Here is a 22,991-nt window from a genome sequence, read left to right on the forward strand (position 1 = left end):
AAAGACAGCCTGCATTTTTTTTTCAGAAGCCACGTATTATAATTATAATATTATAATATTTAGAGATCCACCTGAAAAGTCTGTATAACATAATATTTGGTCTTAAAGATGATTTAGATATATAGCTGAAGCTGTCTAATCGGGAACCATCTTCAAGTCTATCACTTAAGAATGGAGTAGGCCATATTTTATGCAAACAGGCTGGGGACATAGATGGAACCTGGTCAGTGTCCAAACTGCCATATTGGGAAAAGTTAAAATATTCATTAGTTATTTTCTGCAGACCTGTCTCAATTCAAATGTTTTAAACTTATTTTGCTGTGTGAGCTCCTTGGTGCACTGTTGTGGATGAACAACATAATTAAAAACGAAGTCTTATTGCTTTAGCAGTGTACTTTTTCTGGTTAGTATAACTGTTATGCAACTACACTGAAAGTAGCCTAATTCAGGACATTTATATGTTTTCCCTTTTGCTTTGTTTTGTTGTACCAAATCACCAGTGTGTTTTGATTGCACTTATTAATTATTCCTTCCATGCATTTTCTGACAGCTTCTTCCAATTCAGGGGTGCAGGGGAGCCATAGTCTGTCCCTGCAAGCAACAGGCGCAAGGCGGGGTACACCCTGGACAGGATGCCAGTCCAGGATGCCTTCGGAGGGCAGACAGACACAAACACAGACACGTACACACTCACACCAGGCCAGTCAACCTACCAGTATGTCTTTGGACTATAACAGGAAACCAGGGCACCTGGAAGAAACCCACGTGAACATAGAGAGATCATGTAAACTCCACACAGATAGCACCCCAGGTCTGGAATCGAACCCAGGGCCCCAGCACTGAAAGGCAGCAATGCTAATAACTGCGTCACTGTGTTGCCCGTTATTCTATTAAATGCAGAAAATTAACAAATCATGCTAAAAGCTTCTAAAATTAACCATCTACAATCCTTTCTTGATTTTCTGTGGGCATTTTACTTAATCTTTACTTTATTTCCTTTTTGGTTAAGTGAAATGCATTACTGTTTTGTTTGCAAAGTATTTTTCTCTGTAAATGTGTAGAATATGTTGGAAACCCAAGTGTGCCTGACCAGTGGAAACCAGAGAACATCCCCACAGTTGACCTCAATCTACTATAATGCCAAACATCATAATCTAAGAGGAACTACAGGACAACTTTCAAACCATTATATTCAGCTTTTTCTTTCTGAATTAAGCCCATCAAAATATCTCCAAACCTATATCCATCCATCACCGGGGGCCTGAATTTATTCTGGCTAGCAATGGGCAAAATACATATGTATATACTTGTTTTCAATTTACATATTATTATTTTTTTTTAATTAACATGTTCATACTTTTAAACTATTCACCTACCCCTCCAATGTAAGAAAGCTGCTTAGTCTGGAGTATCTCAAGGAAACTTAACAGTGCAGGACTACATCCTGGATGTTGCACCAGTCTCCAGCCTAGTGCACAAACAAGCTCACTCACAGACAAGACAGGTAGGGGACACCAATTAACTGGGCTAGAATGTCTGTCAGGAAGAAACTTGAGCAACCACTGAAAACCCACATGAACAGAAGGAGAATGTATGAACTCACAGGTACCAGAGTCTGGAATCACACCCAGGTGCTGTTGAGCAGGAGCGCCTACTATTACTCATTCTATAACTAATTTCAGCAAATTAACAAATGATGCTAAAAGCTTCTAAATCATCTAAAACCCTTTCTTGCTTTTCTGTAGGTGCTTTACATAATCTATACTTCCTTTTAGGTTTAAAGAAAATATTTCTGTGGCCTCTTCAAAGGAACAAGTAATAGGTTTATTCCATGCTGAAAAAAAGAAGAAAGAGAACACAACGTTTCGGCCGTGGAGCCTTCTTCAGGTGTGACACCTGAAGAAGGCTCCATGGCCGAAACGTTGTGTTCTCTTTCTTCTTTTTTTCAGCATGGAATAAACCTATTACTTGTTCCTTTGCAGCCTACGCATGCTGACGCAGCTACCCACCTGAAATATTTACAGTTAGTAAAGCTAGTCAGCAGAGCGAAAACAAGAGTACAGTTATCTGCAGTTTTGGAAAGGTTAAATTTACCGCAATAAAAATAAATGCTTTTCTCTTCTAAAAACATGCAGCATATTACATAATATAAGTTACATGTTAAGTGCATATACTCTTCAGAATTTTCATTAGCCTACCTTACAATACTCAAATAAACAACCTACCAGCAAGTATACAATGAACCTTGTAAGATTGTCCTTGGTCGCATCTTTGTTATTACAGAGGATGGCTGCAATGAGTATAATTGGCCTGTGGGAGGTAGTAAAATGGGACACTAATTAAGTACAGTGTTCTCATCATTTGTATCTGTCCTAAAATATGTTTTTTTAAGTTTTGAAAATATAATTTGAAATTCAATCTAAGTATTCATATTGCTCATACATGTACTGCTGCCTTTTACATCAATTCTTTGCACCAGATTTAAAGCCCACAAATAAATTCTCCCTGGAGTGGAAGTTATTCAACAGTAAAGTGTGTGCACATCTACTCCTGAATTACCCAGAGCTCGAGTTTGTTCTACAAAGTTACAAATTCTTCCCCATGTGCCACTACAGTTTAGTAGTGCTGTAGCAGGAAAATGCAATTAACTTCTTGGACATGAGCTTAACTGCCTTCAGGGTTTTAATACGATTACAGAGCTGTCTTGTCCCTAACCATGACAGATGGAATAGTTCATGAGTTGTCATGCTACATAAAGCAATATCACACAGCTCAGGTTTTTATAACCAAGCCCACTGCCCACTCGCAGTCTGGTGTAGACAAGATAATGAACAGACTTAATATGCTAAGTCTCAGTACACTTTGGAGATATTAGAGAAATTGGAGAGACTGGGTTCCAACAGTGTTCAGTGGTGTTGTAAAATAGTAAAGATTTTATATACCACAGAAGCTCTGATAGGTTTATAACAAAATGGTGAGGAAGCTACCGGCCTGCCTTGGTTGTCTCTGTCTTCCAGTATCAGGGCTTTCCCTGTGTTCTGCAGGGAGATGATTTCTGGACTCTCTGCAGTGATTGAATCCACCAAAAAGCCCTGCCTCCACTGGAGATACTGGCAGAGCCCCACCAGTGCATCCTCCAAGCCTCTTAGAAACCGTGAGGCAGCCACGTCACTGAGGCCCTAAATTCACAAACAAGAGGGTGTTCTTAGCACAGTCTGTCCTCATGGGACCACTTCTGCATTACAAACGACTGAAGCCTGTCTATATACACAGTTTTGTACACGTGAAGCACAAAAGGTTATGCTGTACAAAGAACACCACATTTTCAGTTAGTGAAAAAAAAGTAAATACATGAAGAAATGAGTATTTACACCCATGTCGCAGTGTTACTTTGTCCAACGAGAAAGGAAACTGACCCTGGGCAACTGAATGAGGTGATGTAATTTTAGTCTTATTTTCATCTCTATGATCAAGTCTTCATATGAGAAACAAGAAAAGGTATATTCCATGCTGAAAGAGAAGAAAAGAAGCACAACGTTTCGGCTGTGGAGCCTTCTTCGACCCTTCTTCTTTACCTGAAGAAGGCTCCACGGCCAAAACGTGTTTCTTTTCTTCTGTTTTCAGCATGGAATAAATCTATTACTTGTTCCTTTGCAGCCTACACATGTTGACGCAGCTACCCACCTGAAGGTCTTCATGTAGGTTTGTTACACAGGTTACTTGCATTTGTTTTTGTTGGTCCAGTCAACAAATTATTTTAAATCTCTTTTCTTGTCAAATGGATCGGAGTTGAGAATTAGCCTGGAAGCTTTACCTTTTTCTTCAGAATTGCCCTGTTTTCTGCTGTGTCTACATTGTCTGTGCACGTCTTATCTTGGACACTAGCATGTGCCCCGTGAGAAGACAAATCACCAACTGTAACTTTTTGACGTTCTATATTAATATATCAATGTATCTATTTCTCAATTAGACTTCGATAAGTCTTGCACATGTTGAAATCCTAAAAATGTATACATCATGTATCGGTATAGGAAAGACAAATCATGATTAATCCATGCAATCATATGAAGCAGGATTGTATCTCGGTGGAATGCCTTTCTGTCACATGGAAACACATGAACACAAACAATTTACAGATTCCAATTATCCAGTATGACTTTGGAAGATGAGATAAAATGAGCACTTCGACAATCTGTCATATATACTGGGAGTAGGGGGCAGATATACACACTTCACACAGAAAACCTAAATTAAGAAGTGAAAGGGATCAGCATTAACCTCTGTCACTGTGCTGCTCTCAATCGTGTTTTAGTAATACTGAATAAAAATACCATTAAAGAATGTAAGAATGTGCCATTTTGCCCACATAGCACAATATATTGCCATCTGCTGTTCAGAGTAAATAAAAGCATGCTATTACTAGCAGACAAGCCCATCTTTTTGCTTCACAGCCAACTCGTTTTAAAGTTTTAATAACTTGCTTGAGATATAAAGAGTTCACAGGGCCTATTTTCATATACTAATCTGTAATACCTGACAGTTCGCGAATACTCTCAGATGAGTCTTACCACAGAAAATGAACAAAAACTGAACCTGATATACTGTTTTCACATTAGCGTATAAATAAAATGTAATTCCCAAAAAGGTAAAACAATACTTACATTGAAATCTTAGAAAAAAAAATCTTAAAATAAAAAGGCTACATATATTGCTTTACAGTTGTGAATACAAACAACCCATTATATCTACAGCAGAAACATCTGTTAAGTTCGAAAATCACTTGGCTCTGACGATGTCAGTTTAAACCTCAGAACCTTATCTATTACATCATAAGTTCTGAGTAATGATAATGTATAATTCCTCACATGCGTTTTCATGACAACACATATTCACTCGCTGTTAAAATCAGATTTTACCTGTTATATACCCTTCAGGCAGACGGAAAAAAAAGTTTTTCTCCGTTAAACCGCCTGTATTATTACTCATAGAGGAAGGTGACACGATAAATGCGTTGCAGTATCTTTCTCAACGCAAAGTGCAAATGCACCAAAACACGTGAAAAGAAATTCGCCGTGGTTGTAGCTAGCGTCAAAATTTAAACTATGCAGGAGCTGGGCCGGCGGAAACGCAAAGAGCGCTCTGTCAATGCGGATGTGCTCGCTGCGCGTTTGCGTCAGTGCGCGGACAGCAATACAGTACACGGCACCGGCTTAGGAAAGCACCATGGCGGACAAGGCACAGACACAAGAGGCTATTAAAAAGCAAGGAGAGGTTGTCAGAAAATTAAAAGAGCAAAAAGCTAGCAAGGACCAGGTCAGTATGGGCTCTTCAAACCTATTATTTAATGATATAAACCACATTTCGTAACATTAATTTTGATTATGCTTAGTGAAGCCAGCAAAGGAAGGGGTGGGTTCAACGCTGTCATAGAATAGAGAGGAAAATGAAAGGCCTGCGTACTGGAACCACACGGTAGGACCGTAAAAGTAAAATTAAACACAATAACGTGCAGCGTGCACATAGCTAATTGTGCGCTAATACGCGTCATTGCAATCTCCATCAATGAGGCGCTCACGATGTTTTTAGAAACAACGTTCATGCCGGATTTGAGTAGAATTGCCGCAAAGTCCTTCTCACATATAACTCTGCATTATAAAGAGACTTATATTCATATTTGTCGCTAAATTGAAACCTTTCGAGGCTTGTAGGGGGTAGTCCCTTACGGTACAGTACTGCATCCCTTTTTGCCCGGCTGATGCAATCAGCTTGTAAGGTCCGTGGCTGCTTTGTCCTACATAGAAACTGAAAGTTAACATTGAATATAAATAAAAAATTATTAACTAGTTCCTTATGCTTCACACCACGGGTATACAGGCTATGTATTTTATTTTATTTTTTTTTTCGGGTGGGATTCGGTGAGGGAGTTCATTTTACCTTTATATTTGGCAGAGCCTGACAATATTACGTACAGTATGTGCAGTAACTGCTAGGGTGCCTATGGGCTTTACTGTCGTAGCCCGTTAGTATTGTAAGAAACTTTGGCGGTCTGCTCGTTTTACATAGAAGGCTTCTGCCCTGGGTCTAGTGTTTGGGTGCATATTGCAGTGTTATCCGAGTGACCCCTCATTAAGCACACCGTTCTGTTGAAATGTTCCACTGTCCTGTGCGAGTCAGTTGATTTTGACTGTTGCTCCCCCTCCATGTTTTGCCTCCACGGTGATTCTGCGGACTCGCGTGCTAGGGTTGCTGACCAGTTTTCTCCTGTTCTTCCTGCACGTGCCACCCGGGCCTCCGCACCGACTGCCCTCTGCGCCCGGCCGTCGCCCTCACATAAACCGTATACCGGACCTCTTTTTGTTTTTCCTGGACGACACTTTCACTTTCGTGGGGGAAACGCCTGGGATGAATTAACGCGGGGGATTTTTTTTTTCTGGCCCTCAACTCATTTCCGGACGACCATGAACAAATTGGGGGCGTTTTCTGTTCGACTCTGGTCGGGACTTCTTGTTCACCGGTGTGGTCCGTTCCCTCATGTTCTGCGTGCGGTGTCCTGCAACCCTAACACACAGGTATGCTGATGGGGGGATACACATTATAGAAACAGCACTCCATGGTGGCGCAGTAGTGAACTTTGCTGCCTCACAGCACTGAGGTCCTGGTTTCAATTCCAGACCCGAGGTGCTGTCTGTGTGGAGTTTGTCTGTTCTCCCTGTGTTTCTGTGGTTTACCCCTAGGTCGACCGGCTTCCTCCTACAGTCCAAAAACATATTGGTAATTAATTGGCTTAGGGGAGTACTGGCCCTAGGTGTGCATGTCTTTGTGTCCTGTCCAGGGTATATTCTGCCTTGTCCCTTTTACCTGCTGAGATAGGCTTTCTCTCCCCTGCTACCCTGAATTGGAAGCGATGGTTAAAAAACGGCTGGATAGATGACCTCGTGACACCCTTTTTACTCTTTTGCAATGCCCTGTACATATTGTAGGACCATTTCATCCAGTATATGATTTTGATAGATTAACATTCATATGAATTAGAATCGGATTAAAAAGTTCCGTTGTTCAGTGTCAAGTTACCGTTTGAGGTATCAGGCAGCAACATTCAGTAGTCGTTAAGGTTCTGGACTCTGGACCGAAGAGCTGAGATCCCAGCTGGGACAGTGCTGGTACTCTTGATCAGGGCCCTCTGATCGCTCCTGTAAATGCCCTGCTGTATAAATGTGTCTCCAGCCTGTCACCTGGCAGAACAGATAACATTATCTTCGTGCTTTTTTCTTATTTTCTCTATCTGTCTGGTTGTATACTGGAGACCAAGAAGACTCTGGTAGAATAACAAGTCTTGCCACATGTCATACCCAGTTTTTTTTTATCAGTGTGTACTGTATGAGTGTCGTTAGGTCTTGACTGTACTATACTATAAAGACTTAGTCTTTTCATTCTAAAACCATTGATGTCTTATGCAGATTGATGAAGAAGTTGCTAAGCTTTTGCAACTGAAAGCACAGCTGGGGACAGATGATGGCAAGCACACCTTTGTTCTCAAAACCCCTAAGGTATGTGCACGGCCGACAACAACATCTGCTTCCTTTTGCTCCTTCCTGTTTAAGGCATTCCTATTGCCAGTCATTCTGTAATTCCTTTTAAACTGTTGTCTGTGCAGGGTACAAGGGACTACAACCCCAAACAGATGGCAATCCGAGAAAAGGTGTTCAGTACCATCATCGGCTGCTTCAAACGCCATGGTGCTGAGACTATCGACACGCCTGTCTTTGAGTTAAAGGTAGCGGGGGGGGGAAAGGGTTGAGGTGGGTTTTTGTGAGTTACTTGAAGTGCATGATTAATATTTAGACTTGTTGTTTTTTGTTTTAGGAAACTCTAACTGGAAAGTACGGTGAAGACTCCAAGCTCATCTATGACCTGAAAGACCAGGGTGGTGAGCTGCTGTCCTTGCGCTATGATTTAACTGTATCCTTTCGGCCAGATTTGCATTTCAGAAAGTCAGTAGAAATGTGAATCAGCAGCTGAAGGCAGAACAGATCTACACCCTTGTGCAAAGAGTCCCAGATACTGGCTTTCCCAGTGCGGATAAGTACTTAAACAGTAATAATCAATAAAAATAATCATCATTCTTGCAGACCCAGAAAAGCTGCAAGTACAACAATTGAGTGCAGTAAGTTTCGTTTTAAAGGAGTGATAGTAATGATAATTGTTTAAAAAAACTTGCATCCACCTACATGGTATCAATAAACTCAAAGAAAACCCGTGGTGTTCTACAGTATATACTCAATTACCTAATGCATGGAGCTCGCCTCTCTATTGGAGTGATGATTTGGAACACTCCCTTAAGGATCAGCTGCACACTGATCATGGCCCATATGATTCTTTCCTCAAGTCAGGGTTGGTACTAAAGAAGCAGAAACTTTCTCTTGCATGCGCATGCTATATACTGACTATATAATGACAAATGCACCATACATAAGAATTTGTATTTTACTCAGTAAACTTACTGACTATCTTTCGACCATAGGGGACAGGCATAATATTAATTGTTGAGGGGGGAAAAAATACTCGCATGTGCACCAACAGAAAATGTCCCATTCCTTCTGAACAGATGGCAACTCTGTAGTCATTACTCTGCATTCTTAACTGAATTCCTCAAGGTTCCTTTTGCGCGCTATCTGGCTATGAATAAAATAACTAACATCAAGAGATATCACATTGCAAAGGTTTATAGGAGAGACAATCCTGCCATGACCAGAGGACGATACAGAGAGTTCTACCAGTGCGTAAGTATGAGTTCTTGATGTTTTACCGATTGAATGGCTCATCCAGCCATTTTTTAATGGAGCCAGGGAATGAGCTTCTACAGCTGTTTGTTGGCTGGGTAGCTTGTTCCAGATTCCCACAAATCTTTGTGTCAAACTTGTGCCTCCTTTTATCATATCAGCTCCTCTAAACGTCACCAGGTTCTCAAGGATTAAAGTCTTATTTTGCACAGAGCATTTAAATGAACTTTTTTGGTGGCTTTTTGGAGGTTATAGTAACAGTTCCTGTGTTTAGCTAATTTATATTGTGGTTGTACCTGTTATAGATATTGTAGTCGATTATCACAGAGAATGCACTTTGCGTTTTGAATCAATTTATACTAGTGTTCAATAAGATACATTCATATTAGTATTAATCAGATATATTTTAATTGAAATATTTCTGATAATTGCATTTACAGTTAAAATATTATGACAACATATGCAATTTTCTTGTGCCATACAGTAATATAATCATCTCTTGTATCCAAGGACTTTGACATTGCGGGCCAGTATGATCCCATGATACCAGATGCTGAATGCTTGAAAATTGTTCATGAGATTTTGAGTGAACTGCAACTGGGGGATTTCCGCATTAAGGTAAGGTGTTGTTTAGGATGCAAAAAAAGGGAAATTGCTTGTGTTATGTGCTTTGTGTGTCTGAAAGAGAAAAATCCTGACATTGTCTGTCATGTTAATGTGTGATGTTCTTTTAATTCTTTCTCACACAGGTTAATGACAGGAGGATTTTAGATGGTCTGTTTGCAGTCTGTGGAGTGCCTGATGACAAGTTCAGAACCATTTGCTCAACTGTTGATAAGCTGGATAAGGTAACTTGGAATGAAAATAATCAGTGCTAAGCATCTACAACATGAAAGTAGTTAACACATGTTAGTTAATTGATTCTGAATCCCTTCAATGTCTAGTAATTGTTCTGGTTCAAAAATGAATTGTGAGATGAGTCTTATCATTTTTTTTTCCTGTCCTGCTACAATTTTATCTTGGTCTGTTCTACTTCTCCTTTCTGCCTTATCTTTTGTATACCGCATGGTCACATAAGGTCCATCTTTGGAAATTTCCAGCTTCATAAATTATCCCTGTTCTGGGTTGTAAGCTTGTTACTTAAACCCTGAGTCTTCAGGGTGGTTATCTAATCTAATGCTTCAGCTGTCCAAAGATTTCAACTGATATAGTCTTCCTCCACAGAATGTCACAGGATGAAATACAGTAAAATCACCAGCCTGCATAGTCAAACACAACCTCAAAGCATTATTAACTTCAGTCAACTTAAAAAAAACTTACAGCACACACATAGATTTTGTATGAATCTTTTTTTAATTTGCTGCACTAGGTGTGGATTGTGGTGTGGGTTTGAAATGTTTTTCGTTCCAATTCAATGTATATGAATAAACAATGCTTTGGAAGCTAAACAGCTCCTGGTGTTTTTAGAAGGTAGTTTGTGAAGTCTTTTCTTGCTTTTCTGAAACATTTTATGCTGCCTGAAAAGAGAAAAAATGCATGCACATTTGAGAAGAACATGTATGTGCATACCGCATAATGTGCAGATACAGAATGGGAGTGAAAGCTTGTGCTGTCTTTCTTCAGGTGCCCTGGGAAGAGGTGAAGAATGAGATGGTTAATGAGAAGGGTTTGGCTGTAGAAGCTGCTGACCAGATTGGAGAATATGTCAGCATGCATGGTATGAAGGCATTGTAGTAAAATGAAATTCTTTGTTTGCCCCTCAGGACACGGATAAAGTATTTTGAATTGAATTGAAAGCAGTAGAGGGAGATTAACCACTAGTTACACATTGAAGATCCAGAACAAAAGAAGACAAGTTCCTTCACAACTTTTTTTAGTAGATTGAAAAGAATACTTTAGTGTGGTTCCTAAGACTGAGGAGATATGCAGTGAAATTTATTAAAGTATATACTTAGGAGTGATCTGGATCAGACATAGCTCTTTGTATGCAGACCTCCATCATAAAAAAAAAACTATAATGAGATAAGAGTGTGCCTTAAGACCATTATGTCAAATGTGTAACCCATGATGTCTGAGATCTTGTCTAACTGGCATATGAAGCAACAGTGCAGTTATTTGGTATTGTTCTGTGATCCTTTGCTTTCTAAACAATTTATAACATCACAACACAATGTCTATTTGCTCTTGCAGGAGGTCTTGATTTGGCAGAAAAACTGCTTCAAGACCCAAAGCTTTCTCAAAGCCAGTCTGCCCGTGATGGGCTCACTGACATGAAGCAGCTCTTCAAATACCTGGAGCTCTTCAAAGTCACCGATAAGGTACAGCAGTCGGTGTCTTAAGCATCAAACAGTGCAGAACACCGAAAATAAGCCAGAGAACAGTCTCATAACAATATTACCTAGTTTGATAGAATTGTATCCCAGCCGGAAAGTTGTATTTTTAAAAAAAGATCCTCCTGTAATCTGCATTTCTATTTTGTCACCAGACCCATAGGTTATTTATGAACTATATTTGCTGTTCTCCTCAGCATTTTGACTGTCAGAGCCTAAGGACTAATATTTCAGTACAGATGCTTCAATACACCTTCACGTTCTCTAAGAGTCTGTGTAGGGATTGTTGGAAGTAAAATACCACACAGGAGAGGAAACGAACATGGGGCTGATCCTCGTGTTGTTCATGACTGTTCACTGGCTTTTGAAGATCATCATTCTCTAACAAATGCACCGCTGCTGACTTAAAATTATATTATTTTGATGTGTAGGTGGTGTTTGACCTGAGCCTGGCTCGTGGCCTGGATTACTACACAGGGGTTATTTATGAGGCCGTTCTAGTACAGGCTGATCCAGTGCTCCAGAAGCAGCAGGAAAACAACGCCTCAGAAGAGCCAACCAGTGTGGGCAGTGTCGCTGGCGGAGGACGCTATGATGGCCTGGTGGGGATGTTCGATCCCAAAGGCAGGAAGGTGCCTTGTGTGGGAGTCAGTATTGGAATAGAAAGAGTCTTCTCCATCTTGGAACAGAAGGCTGAGGTACAGCTCTTTGATCTGATTTTTAAATCATGAGCCATAAACAACACCGTGTTTCATTGATTTTAAAATAAGAAATTTCCAGGGTACATGTGCATTTTAATGGTGTCTCATATCAGGGAAGGGAAAGGGTAACAGTTCTTAAACTGCCTTTGAACGTTAACCGATCTGAAGTCCAGTTTAGATCCTGTTTTGGTAACATCATTTATTGTTCTTATCAACCCTAGGCCTCAGCAGAGAAGGTCCGTACCACAGAGACACAAGTCCTGGTAGCTTCAGCACAGAAGAATCTGCTGGAGGAAAGACTAAAGCTCACAGCAGAGCTCTGGGATGCTGGAGTAAAGGTTGGGTCAGATGCAGTAGCCTACTTTCAATCTCTTGTGCACACGGGCACATATGCAACAAGATGCTTTCGTAATAAAATAATATGTATTTCAAACATGTTCTAGTAGACTGATACTGTGCTGCTGTTATTGTCAGCAATTGTCCAGCTTCACACCTCCATTTAAACCATAATAACTGTTTTAAGAGATCTCTACTGAAATATGTTAAATGGTACTTGGATTTTAATACAAGTCATTACAATTTTAAATGTTATAGTTGTGTTTTTCAAAAAGTGTACAGGAGCAGTCATTGAATGCTGAAATAAGATCTCATCTATAAAATGTATCAATTAAATTAAGTGCGAAGGCACACAAGTCAAAGTTGGGTTATGGGAAGAATGAAATGCATGTTAGAGAAAAAAAAATTATCAACTCGAAATAATTTTAATGGGGCATCACTTGATCTAAAACAGAGAACGTCAATTATTATCTGTCTTTTGGGATGTTTAAATATGGAATTTAGTGGTCAACAAGGTTCATGAAATACCTTTAACAAACATGCAGCATTGGACTGCAATTTACCTTTGAGGTGACTGGACGGATTCTGTACTGACCATCCCTGGTGTGAATTTCTAGGCAGAAGTCATGTATAAGAAGAATCCAAAACTGCTGAGCCAGCTGCAACACTGTGAAGAAGCGGGAATCCCACTCGTTGCTATAATTGGAGAGCAGGAACTAAAGGATGGGGTTGTGAAGCTCCGAAATGTAGCTACCAGGGAAGAGGTGTGTATGATTCACGTTTTCAGTGTTTAAGTTAACATACAAAGGAGATATGTAAAACATCGAGCTAGACTGAAGGTCGATCTTTCATTCCATTTCTTTACATGTCATTCATTTTATACAAGATAACGACAGATTGTTTGAGGTATCCGTGTCTGTATAGATATCAGACAAGGTTGAACTACAGTTTACAAAACAAAAAGAAGGATCATTTTTGAAAGGTTTAAAACCACAGGGCTTCAGTCCTGGTCCTGGAAGACTAGTGTGTCCGCAGAAATTCTAAAGTCTGTTTGAAGCTTTTAAACCTGAAGCACTGGGAGAAGTTGTTAAATTGGTTTAACAATTAAGACAGTGAACAGATTAAGTTAATTAAGAACTGATTTTTAATAAAAACCTGGTTCAAAACTGCTTCTGCCAGTTCTCAAGTGTTGAGTTGTAATGACTTAAGTTAGTGATTATTACATTGATTTTACATACTCAACTCAAATATTTGACAGAAAATCCAAGTGTTATCTTCTACAGCTCTTATAGCTATTAACATCCCTAATTATAACTAACATAATAAACAAATATGCAGAGCATGGCTACTAAAAACCAACAAGCTAGATGGTTTGAATGCCCTTTTCTGGTTTAAACACAATGCATGTCTGTGCTTCATGGTTTTGGGGTTGCAGTGAGAATATTGTACTTTGTTTTCTCTCATTAGGTTGATGTGAGCAGAAATGACCTAGTGGAAGAAATAAAGAAGAAAACTAGTGAGTTCTAGAACTGTCCAATGTCACATACTGCCCACCTTCGACATCTGGATTTTACAGTTTTGTCATCTGGGGAAGCTGCTGTCACAGACCTTGACCTGTGTAATGCAAAATATGGAAATGTAAAAAAAACAACATGTAGATGTCCTGTATTTATATAATCCAAAGGAAAAAATATTATGATCTCATTGCATTCCAGCTATTTGACTTGCCAAACTCACAGCACTGCAAAGGGTAATTTGCTTTTGGAGGTTGCCTAGGTCATTCTCATAAATAAAATGTTTGTCCCATTCTGAAGTGTGAAGTATTTTTTTATTGTTGTAGAAATAAATAGGACAAAGTGACATCTAGGACTTTAAAAAGGATTAGGTATTTTTATTTTATTGTTAGTCTTCTGTCAAATATCTCAATTTTCTAATTAACGGTAAACTGTACTAATTAGGTTTTTGTAAGATAACATGTTAGATAAAAGATGAGTCTTGTTAAAGATCAATAACTGTGGGAAAGAGCAATCAAATCAAACTCTAATTATACTGGACTTTGTCTTTAACAGTGAAACTCAAACTATTGAGTATTACTGAAAAGTAAAGTACTTCAGTTCTTAAAGTACTGCAGTTAACAGCTTTTAAAAATAAACCCAACAATTTTCCAAAGGGAGAAGCATTCTGTCCTGTCCCACAGAACTATTCTAAAGCTATGGCACGAAATCCTTCTTGATTTATAATCAACACTTACCTGAGCAATTTGCTTCAAAAAGCTAGGTTTAACATTCTGAAACTATTATTGAGCTATAGTTCACGTCATTTGAATTGAAACTTGAAGAGGCTGCTTTGATGAAAAAGTTTTTATTGCGCGGAACTATGTCACATTATAGAAAAAAACATATATTAATACTTTGCTCTTAATAATGTATACACCATGTATTTGTTTTCACTTTCATTCCTCGTTGTGGATAAGAGTGCTATTGCAAGATAATGCTACTTATTCCAACAATTATAACTATCATGCCAACTGAATAGCACGTAACCGATGAGAACAAAGCCAAATACAGGCTCAATACTGCAATTATGCATATTTTGCTTTTTCAACAGCAAGATGAACCAAAAACAATTGAGAAAACTAACAAGGAGACGACAAGCATTTTAAAACGTACTCTGGACCTACACAGGCTGCGTATTTTCACATAATGCGGTGAAACAGCTCAGCCTCTTTTTGCCACTGCCCGAGAGAGGGGATGGCAGGGCAGGCCGTGCAGCTCTTGGGCTGCTCGCGGCGGGCTGCCGTTCGGCTCGCAGGAGCCGAGCCGGGACCGGACAGGCCTTGGAATATGGAAAAGGAGCTTCAGCTGGCGGTGCCTTTGACTTGGCCCACTGGCTCCACCACTCCACCCGGACCGATATGCCGAACATCATCTTGAAGCCTGCAATGGAAAAAAAAAAGAACACCCAAGGAAATGGATTAAGAAACGGGTAGAAATCATCAAAGGCATTGACAAAATCAAAGCACTTGGCATCTTCAAAATTGACAGAATTAATAGCGAAACACAAACCAAAGGGCACAAATGGAAACTAAGTGGAAATGCTTTTATATTCGAGGACAGGAGGCACATCTTTACCTAAAGGGTCGTGGGAATGTGGAACAACTTACTCAGCCATGTGGTTGAAGCCGACACTTTTGACTTCTTCCAAGAAACAGCTGGATGAGATCACTGGATGAATTAACTACTCATTACCAGAGGCCAGATGGGCCAAAAGGCCTCCTCTGGTTTTTAATGTTTCTTATGTTCTTATTCTGCAATGTATTAAAATGGAAAGGATGAACAATTCTGCTTAAATGCTTAGACACTGGTAAATCAGATCAGGTGCCAGTCCAACAATGCTAGCATGTGTACCTCGCAAAAACTGGTACCTTCACAGATGACTTTTTTTGCCAAAGATGCACTGTGATGTGTGAAGTATTCGACTGTGGCGGAGACATCCTCACTGTCCACGTTTCCAGATATGATGGTTAAGTTCTTCACTCCCTCCGACATCTGATGCAGTGCCATCTGCACTCTGCTCCTCTCCAGCGTCCTGGGCAGGCCCGCGACAAACAGCTTCCTCTTCTCTATGCTCTTGACAACGGTTATATGGCACCCCTTCTGCAGCTCGTAATGGTGCAGCCACAGCACGGCCGTCTGCGCAGTCTGGGGATTGCCGTACTTGGCGAAGGCGAAGCCGCGGTTCTGCCCGCTGAAGTTCATCATCAGCCGGAACTCGTACAGCTGGCCCACCTTCTCGAAGAGCGGGATGAGCTTGTCCTCGAAGACGTCCCGGGGGATGTTGCTGATGAACACCTCGCAGCCGTGCGGCGGCGCAGGACCCCTCCAGTCTAGGGAGACACACACGAGGCGGAAATCTCAGTTCCCGAACGGGATCGAGTGAAAGTCGCCCCCCCCACCCCCCACCCTGAAGAGCAGAAAGAACAACGAACATCGCAGCTGTCGAGCCTTCTTCAGGTGTGACAAAGACACGCAGATATAAAGAGCAGGAGGACGGAGGAGGTGACAAGAGACCTTCCAGACGAAAGGAGATCACAAGGGGAGCTGGAATCTATAAATGAACGGAGAGGTTTTAAAAAGAAATTAGTTAGCGCTCCCTGAATTCTCCAATATCTGTCACACCTTTTCTTACTGCATCAAACCAAACTGTTTCCTAATCGGTTGAATCACTTAATTGGAAAACTCCACCTCTTCAGGCCTTAATAAATTCAATAAAATAACACACTTTAGCCCCTCGGGGCTGTAGCAAAGGCTAGATCAGTGAAACTCAACCCTGGAGCTGGTGGGAAAAAAAAATCATTTTTATGAAATGTGTGGTTTTCATTCTTTTTTTCCAGGCAAAGCTGTAGGATAATTTTACTGTACGTTGGAACAGAAAATACATTCATCAACTACAAAACGTTGTGTTAATCATTGATCCTGTTTAAATAAGAAAGCAATACATTTAATAAACACAAGGAAAGCAGGATTTAAAAAATGGTACTTACGGCTCCAAACATTCTGATTCATTAGCGTCTCTCTAGCAGGAGAACTTAAACCCAGGAATTTCACAAATTCCCTAAATACTTCCAGCAAAATGGAAATATCCATGGTTATACACTATACTTGGTTTCAAGTTCTTAGTATATCCATAATTTTAATTTTACATGATTCATAAAAATCATCATGCTCAGCTCATGTTGAACTAAACTGTCAAATCTTAAACTCCTAATTAAAGAATGCATGTTAATAATGCCTTATCTGTGTTCAATACTGTTATGCAAAAACCTGCACCATTTACATTCACCATCTAGGAAGACTTGGACATTTAATAAAAACAAAACCACAGCTTTTCTGTTTTTTGTTGAGTTTATGTGAATACTGTAGATGGGCTGTAGAGTAGACTAAGGACATGAAATTACCTTTTCAGCCACAGTAACTTTAACTCAGCTATTGTTCCAAAAGAATTCTTAATTTTTAAGTGATGCAGTATAATAATTAGAAAACCATAACCAGTTTATGACTTTCCTATCACTACCACTTTTTAAAATTACTGTTTGGATTCAGGATGAGAAAACATGGCTTACCTGCTGGTGGACCTCCATATATTCTCTGTCCATTGATCTGCACAAGAGAGACTCCTGTGCTGTTTTTCCAAGCCTGCAGGGATTCCCAACTTTCTTTGTTCACAAAGTTTAAAATACTAAGGGAGCTATCCTAAAAAGTCAGAAAGGAAACATCACTAATCATCTTTACAAGGCACATCTATGCTACATCTGCAGCATAGACATACATAGTCCTGTTCATAGTATGTCCAGTGTACAGGAGAAATAACTAATGTAATAAGTATATAATTATACTAATTCCTTGCCTATACAATGTATTGTGCCTTTTAGCCCATGAAAGTGTGTGACAAGTAGCCCCACTACACAGCAGTTCAGGTATAGAAGCAAGAAACAGTTTCACCAATCAAATTACAGTAAGGATGAATGTTAGGATAGCAAGACTGTTTAAAACCAAGATACTGAAGTTAAAAACCCTACCGTTTTGAACAGTTATATGGCTTCCCTCAGAAATCTACAATCCCAGCATTGTACCGACCAGGCCCAGCTCAGCTAAGACTCTGAGATCAGATGAGATCAAGCTCTAAGGTGGTAATAAAGCTGTATTTATCCAAGACTGCCATAAAATGTTCTAAATTTCATTAAGTACTGCTGGCTTAGAAAACAGTCAACATTAACAAATGTTTACATTATGCTGAACGACAGTAACGTACTGTTATAAAGAATTAGAATAATTCCTTGCTTATACAAGAAATTCTTACTACATTTTTTAAAGAAGTGAGAAGCAAAAAATCTACCTGAACCAATAATTTAACAATCAGGTTGTTCTTTTGCCCTTCTCAACAATTGTGAAAAGAGTAATTACTCTATTAATCTGAGCAGTATTCTTTTTGATAACCTGCCTCCTAAGTACATTTTTAGTCTAAACTCTTCCTCCAATTAAATCACACCGAAAGTTCATGTGTATCTTTCTCTGCTACAATTTCACTCTGGTCCTCAGAAATAGTTTTTAAATTTCAGAATAATGGAATAATTTTATAAAGTACTATGTCTAAAACTAAAACACTACATCTAGTTTTTGTTAACAACATACAAGTAAACGCTCACAAAGAAATACCAAACAGATCTGTAATTTAATACAAACCAATGCTTTGACAGACGCTGCAGAGCACAAAATGAACACATTGTCACATTATCCGAACAAAATGCGCCTGCCATTTGTGATTTCACACTGCAACATTCACATGTCCCACATTCAGTTTCGCACGTTTTCCTGTGCTTGATAGAGTAAAGGCCGGGAGTGGAGATCATAATGGTCTTACACGTGAACTGCAAAGGAAGAAGTAGTGGCTAATCCAATGTTCAAAAGCAAAAAGAGCAAAATAAAGAACATGTCAGGTGTGACACCTTCCTCAGGTGTGTAGACTATTCCTTTGACCATTTGACACAATAATGGTGAGAGGTTAATGCAAAGGATCAGTGAGACAAATCCAAGGAGAAGTGTGAACAGCAACAATCTGTGAATCGAAAAGATTGAAAAGAAACATTAGCCAATCAATAACCCACGGAAACATGAGACCCCAGTGGAATTATGCTGCTCTTGCACAGGAGACTTTGAATCTCTGTGAAGGGACACAGATATCAGTGTCATCATGATTCCAGTAGATATTAGCCCAGAGATATTTTGTTCCTCACTTTGCTTATGTTCCCTGAAATGGTCGCCAGTCTTCTTCTGGTTTCCCTGATGTAAATGGTAGAACATTAATGTCCAGAAATGCAAAGCAACCTACCAGGAAACCCAAGTCCCAGGACAAAACTGAAAAACATTGGTGTTTATTACAGATCACATTATACACAATGCACATCAAATGGCCTCTCACTAAGGTTTAACATGACTATAAGTTAATTTTTTTAATGAAACCACTAAATTTGAATTACGCTTTCTTTCATGTTTAGTAAAATTACCACTTCCAAATATTTCAGGCAAAGGTATCTATGCAAGTTAATCATTTTTCACATTTTCATTTTCTAGGACTACATTATGTGACACTGGCATTTATCCATATCTATTTTCACACTGAATTCAAGTCAATTTACTTAGGTTATATCTTAAAAGTTGAACGGTGGAGTATTATGTTTCCTGCTTGTTAAGTTGTGATCTCCAACATTTTATCATTTTTTTTTCAATTAAGCAATTTATCAGGACGGCCATAAATCCATAAAGATATACACGTGGGATGGGTTAAGCACTATATGTGGAAATATAGTATAAATTAATGAAAACGTTTAGTCGAATAATGGAAAATACAAATTACGCTAATAATTCCTTATTGCATATCATTAGAGTTAGACCGGGTGTGCACTGGTTTGAGCGAACTGCGGCAAGCCAGACAAGCCCGTAGCTGTGAATGTTTTTCATTACAAAAACGTCACATTTTAAAACGTATTAACATAAATTAAACCTAAAATGCATTAGGGTACAATGCATAATATACTGTTTAATCTGTAGATGGGCTTTTCAAAGTTTGGTTTACTTAGGGACTAGGAATGTTTCTTTTCGCCGTTTTTAAACAGAATTCTAATCAGTTTCAAGAGTTTCAATCAGTTTTCAACGCTTCGTTCGCGCTGCTAAAAAGAATTCAATGTTCACTGATTTCAATTTATACAGAAAACCACCTTAATGCAAGCTATTGCTATACTTAAGAGACTGAAAGTTTAACCCTTCACCACATTTTTTTAAACCACCGTTCCTAAAAACACGCCCATCTCCGCACTGATATTCAAATATGTACAGATATGTGGGTAGGTGTGGTTTGCCATTTTTAAAGTATTTAAGTGATTTATTTCTAAGTCTTAGGGGAATGTGATAGGATAATGTATAAAAGCTTAAATATCGCAAAGAAATCATTGTGCAAAGACGGATATTTTATTGATAGTGCATGCAATTGAGCAGTTTCAACAAAAAATACGACGCCCAAAGGTTATACACCACTAAAAACTACATCTTAAAATTAAAAATCTAGAAAAGGTTAGGACAAACTGGAAATCGTTTCAGTAAACTAGGATATATAAGAACAACGATTCACAAACCTAACATTTAAAAAAAATGGAATATGCAAAAATAAAATAAAAAAAATATTAATGCATAATCAAACGGACAACAGACCCAAAAACCATGTAAACTTCAACCACCCATGTTATAGCTTTTCTTAAGTCTAAAAACAGCAGGTGCGCAATTATATTTGTCGGTGAAATTCCGGCATAAGCATTTTTGAAAACCAGAACCTACACAAAAAGTCAAATTAAATGACAAAGTCTTGATCATTAACAACGTTTTACGTAACTGACCTCTGGGAAAAAAGTGTCTGCGACACCTTCTTTTAGCAGATTGTAACGATTTTGATATTACTGAAATAAAACACCTGCGTATTTTATTTTTCCAATGAGAAAACGTCTAACCTAAAACCTACCGTTGTTGACTCCATTTATAATTCTTTTTTCAAAATCTACTGCAACACAAACTGTTCTCAGCTTCGCAATCACTTTTGCATGCAACTTTTGACTTCTGGAAACTTCTACAAGCGAGAAAGTATCTTTCTGAATAATTTGCATGTTGTAGGCGGTGCTGCAATGAAGGCGTTGAAATTCGTAAATAACGCACGAATTGGTAAAATCACAATTCAAGGGAACAGTTCTTCTGAAATGTAAAAAACAAATCACAGCATGATCACAACAACAAAAAACAAAATCTTACAACATTACATTAACCATGTTCTTAGAATTGGTCTGTGAACGTAGATTATTTCCAAATTATATACGAGTATTGTGCGATGTTTTATGACAACGTTTTAAAAAAGTACATGACATAAATAACTTGTCACATGACTGTTTTCAGGAATTTCACTATAAAATGTTACAAAGCAGAGATCGTCGCGTTTCTCACTCATCTGCGTCAGTTACACCAAAACACGTTTTCCAGAGAAGGTGCGATCTGCGTCCACGTGTTGTTAAGACAAACAGCCCATGCCGGCCGGCGCTGGAAACGTGGTTACAGACAGCGGGCGTCCACATGAAAGCAGTTATTACGTTTTCCAGAATGTTATATATTTGCTGCTATCGAGTGATATAATCCGTTCATTCTGTTCATCTCTGTGCCTACAACGGAAGATCAAGCGTAGGGTTTTGCATGAGCACGATGAGACGAGCACGAACTGAATTTAAAATCAAATGCGTCAAAGGCCAGAATCATTTTCTCTTAGTCGTTTTTTCTTTACTTTTTGCTTCTAGGACTTTCCTCTGAAGCTTTTCGCTCAGTTTCGACCTTCTCGGCACTGGCTAAACAAAACGCAGGTTATATCAGCGTAAGTTGCTGTTATCAAATGTGTTCCTTCTCGTCCGACGTATTCCTGGACCTTAATGAAATTCCCAAATAATACATTTGAAACCACCGCAATCTGTCTTTTTCGCTGTCGTACTGCGATCGGAACGTTAATGCCTTGGGCAACGCGACGTAGGCTGCAGGATGCGTGCCTGAACTCGAGGTCAGGAGGAGCTGCGGTGTTGCTCCGTAGAAGACTTCAGCAAGAAGACCGTCGGTTTGTGCTGTTGCATACCACCAAAGGGACCTGTCAGTGAGGGCTGTACGCAGTGTTGTTATGAATGAGACCTACCTTTTCTGTTTAATGTTGTTAAGAGTTTTCGACTTGAGAAATACGTTTCGGTACAGTTTTTTTTTTGATAAATCATTGTTTCAAGTACAAACGAGAGACCATACAGCCCTGTTTAGCAGCTAGTAACTCGTTTTTGTTAGTTATTAAGTTAATAACTTATAAGAAAGTTAGATCAACTTAGATTGGGTATTTCGCATCTCTGCTATGGATCAATTCCCTCCCATAATAGAAAGGAATAAGAGCTGATTGTTACAGTGGGAGCAATTCTACTCTTGACATAATCAAATTATGCACAGATATTTTTTTTACAAGGAACTGCACGGCGCTTACTTTTTTTCCGACAAAACCTTAATTACGTCTGCTTGAGACATCCTGTAAAATTGTCTTTGGGGTCTTATTAATTAAAAGTATATAAGAGTTCATGACCCTTATATGAGACCGGAATGGCCCCGCCACGGCAGGCTGTAGTGGGACTGGAATGATAGGATTAAAATGGATATTAATGTTTACACAGCTGCAGTGGAATTGAGATGAAATACTACAGTGGAGACCTGGTGGCTTCACTACTTATCCTGGACACTTACAGGAAGAGAACTGCAGATCATGCACTGTGAAATACAGTAGCCAAAGAGAAAGCAACAGTAAGGAAGTATATAAAGAATATAAAAGGTGGTAAAAGAGACAAGACACAGAAAAGTGAGTCACAGAATAGTGGAACTATTACGTTTAACAAGCAAAACTATTTAAAAATTAAAAATGTTCTAAGTACTTACTCCTTTTGTAGAGCAAATATTAAATTACATTTTGTGTGTGTTAGTTTCTGTAAGAAATATTTGTTTTGTGAGATAGTCAATATCTGCACCACAAATGCTTAAGGAAGATTCATGAAGACGAGGGACTTTGCCCGATATTTCCTGCGCAGTGATGAGTGCTATGATTTTAACTTTTTTAAAATGTATTGTACAAATGTTTTGAAAAGCTATAGTTTTGTAGTAACTGATTTTAAACGTAAACTATTATCTAATACTACTTTTGTTACACTTGTGTGCAACACAAACATGTTTTTCATCCGTTTA

General features: G+C 39.0%; 2 protein-coding genes across 3 annotated transcripts; one reads left to right on the top strand and one right to left on the bottom strand.

Moving 5' to 3' along the window:
- Window positions 1-5,101: 5,101 nt before the first annotated feature.
- On the top strand, window positions 5,102-13,953 carry hars (histidyl-tRNA synthetase). Of its 2 annotated transcripts, XM_088932659.1 has the most exons (14): window positions 5,196-5,313; window positions 6,242-6,569; window positions 7,458-7,547; window positions 7,655-7,774; window positions 7,864-7,959; window positions 8,655-8,780; window positions 9,291-9,398; window positions 9,530-9,628; window positions 10,404-10,497; window positions 10,971-11,098; window positions 11,542-11,808; window positions 12,033-12,149; window positions 12,765-12,911; window positions 13,615-13,953. In XM_088932659.1, the coding sequence occupies exons 2-14, from the start codon at window positions 6,459-6,461 to the stop codon at window positions 13,672-13,674; spliced, it is 1,563 nt and encodes a 520-aa protein (XP_088788785.1). In that variant the 5' UTR covers window positions 5,196-5,313; window positions 6,242-6,458; the 3' UTR covers window positions 13,675-13,953. The 2 variants fall into 2 exon arrangements, with proteins under 2 accessions (XP_088788786.1, XP_088788785.1); XM_088932660.1 differs by lacking the exon at window positions 6,242-6,569 and having other exon boundaries at window positions 5,102-5,313.
- Window positions 13,954-14,823: 870 nt separating this feature from the next.
- On the bottom strand, window positions 14,824-20,730 carry dnd1 (DND microRNA-mediated repression inhibitor 1). The gene is made up of 4 exons (XM_088933245.1): window positions 20,716-20,730; window positions 17,270-17,399; window positions 15,572-16,033; window positions 14,824-15,083 (listed from the first exon to the last, which is right to left on the bottom strand). The coding sequence occupies exons 1-4, from the start codon at window positions 20,728-20,730 to the stop codon at window positions 14,824-14,826; spliced, it is 867 nt and encodes a 288-aa protein (XP_088789371.1).
- Window positions 20,731-22,991: the final 2,261 nt, after the last annotated feature.

This window comes from Atractosteus spatula, chromosome 14 (assembly GCF_055471065.1).
Source record: "Atractosteus spatula isolate fAtrSpa1 chromosome 14, fAtrSpa1.hap1, whole genome shotgun sequence".
NCBI classification, from domain to species: domain Eukaryota; kingdom Metazoa; phylum Chordata; class Actinopteri; order Semionotiformes; family Lepisosteidae; genus Atractosteus; species Atractosteus spatula.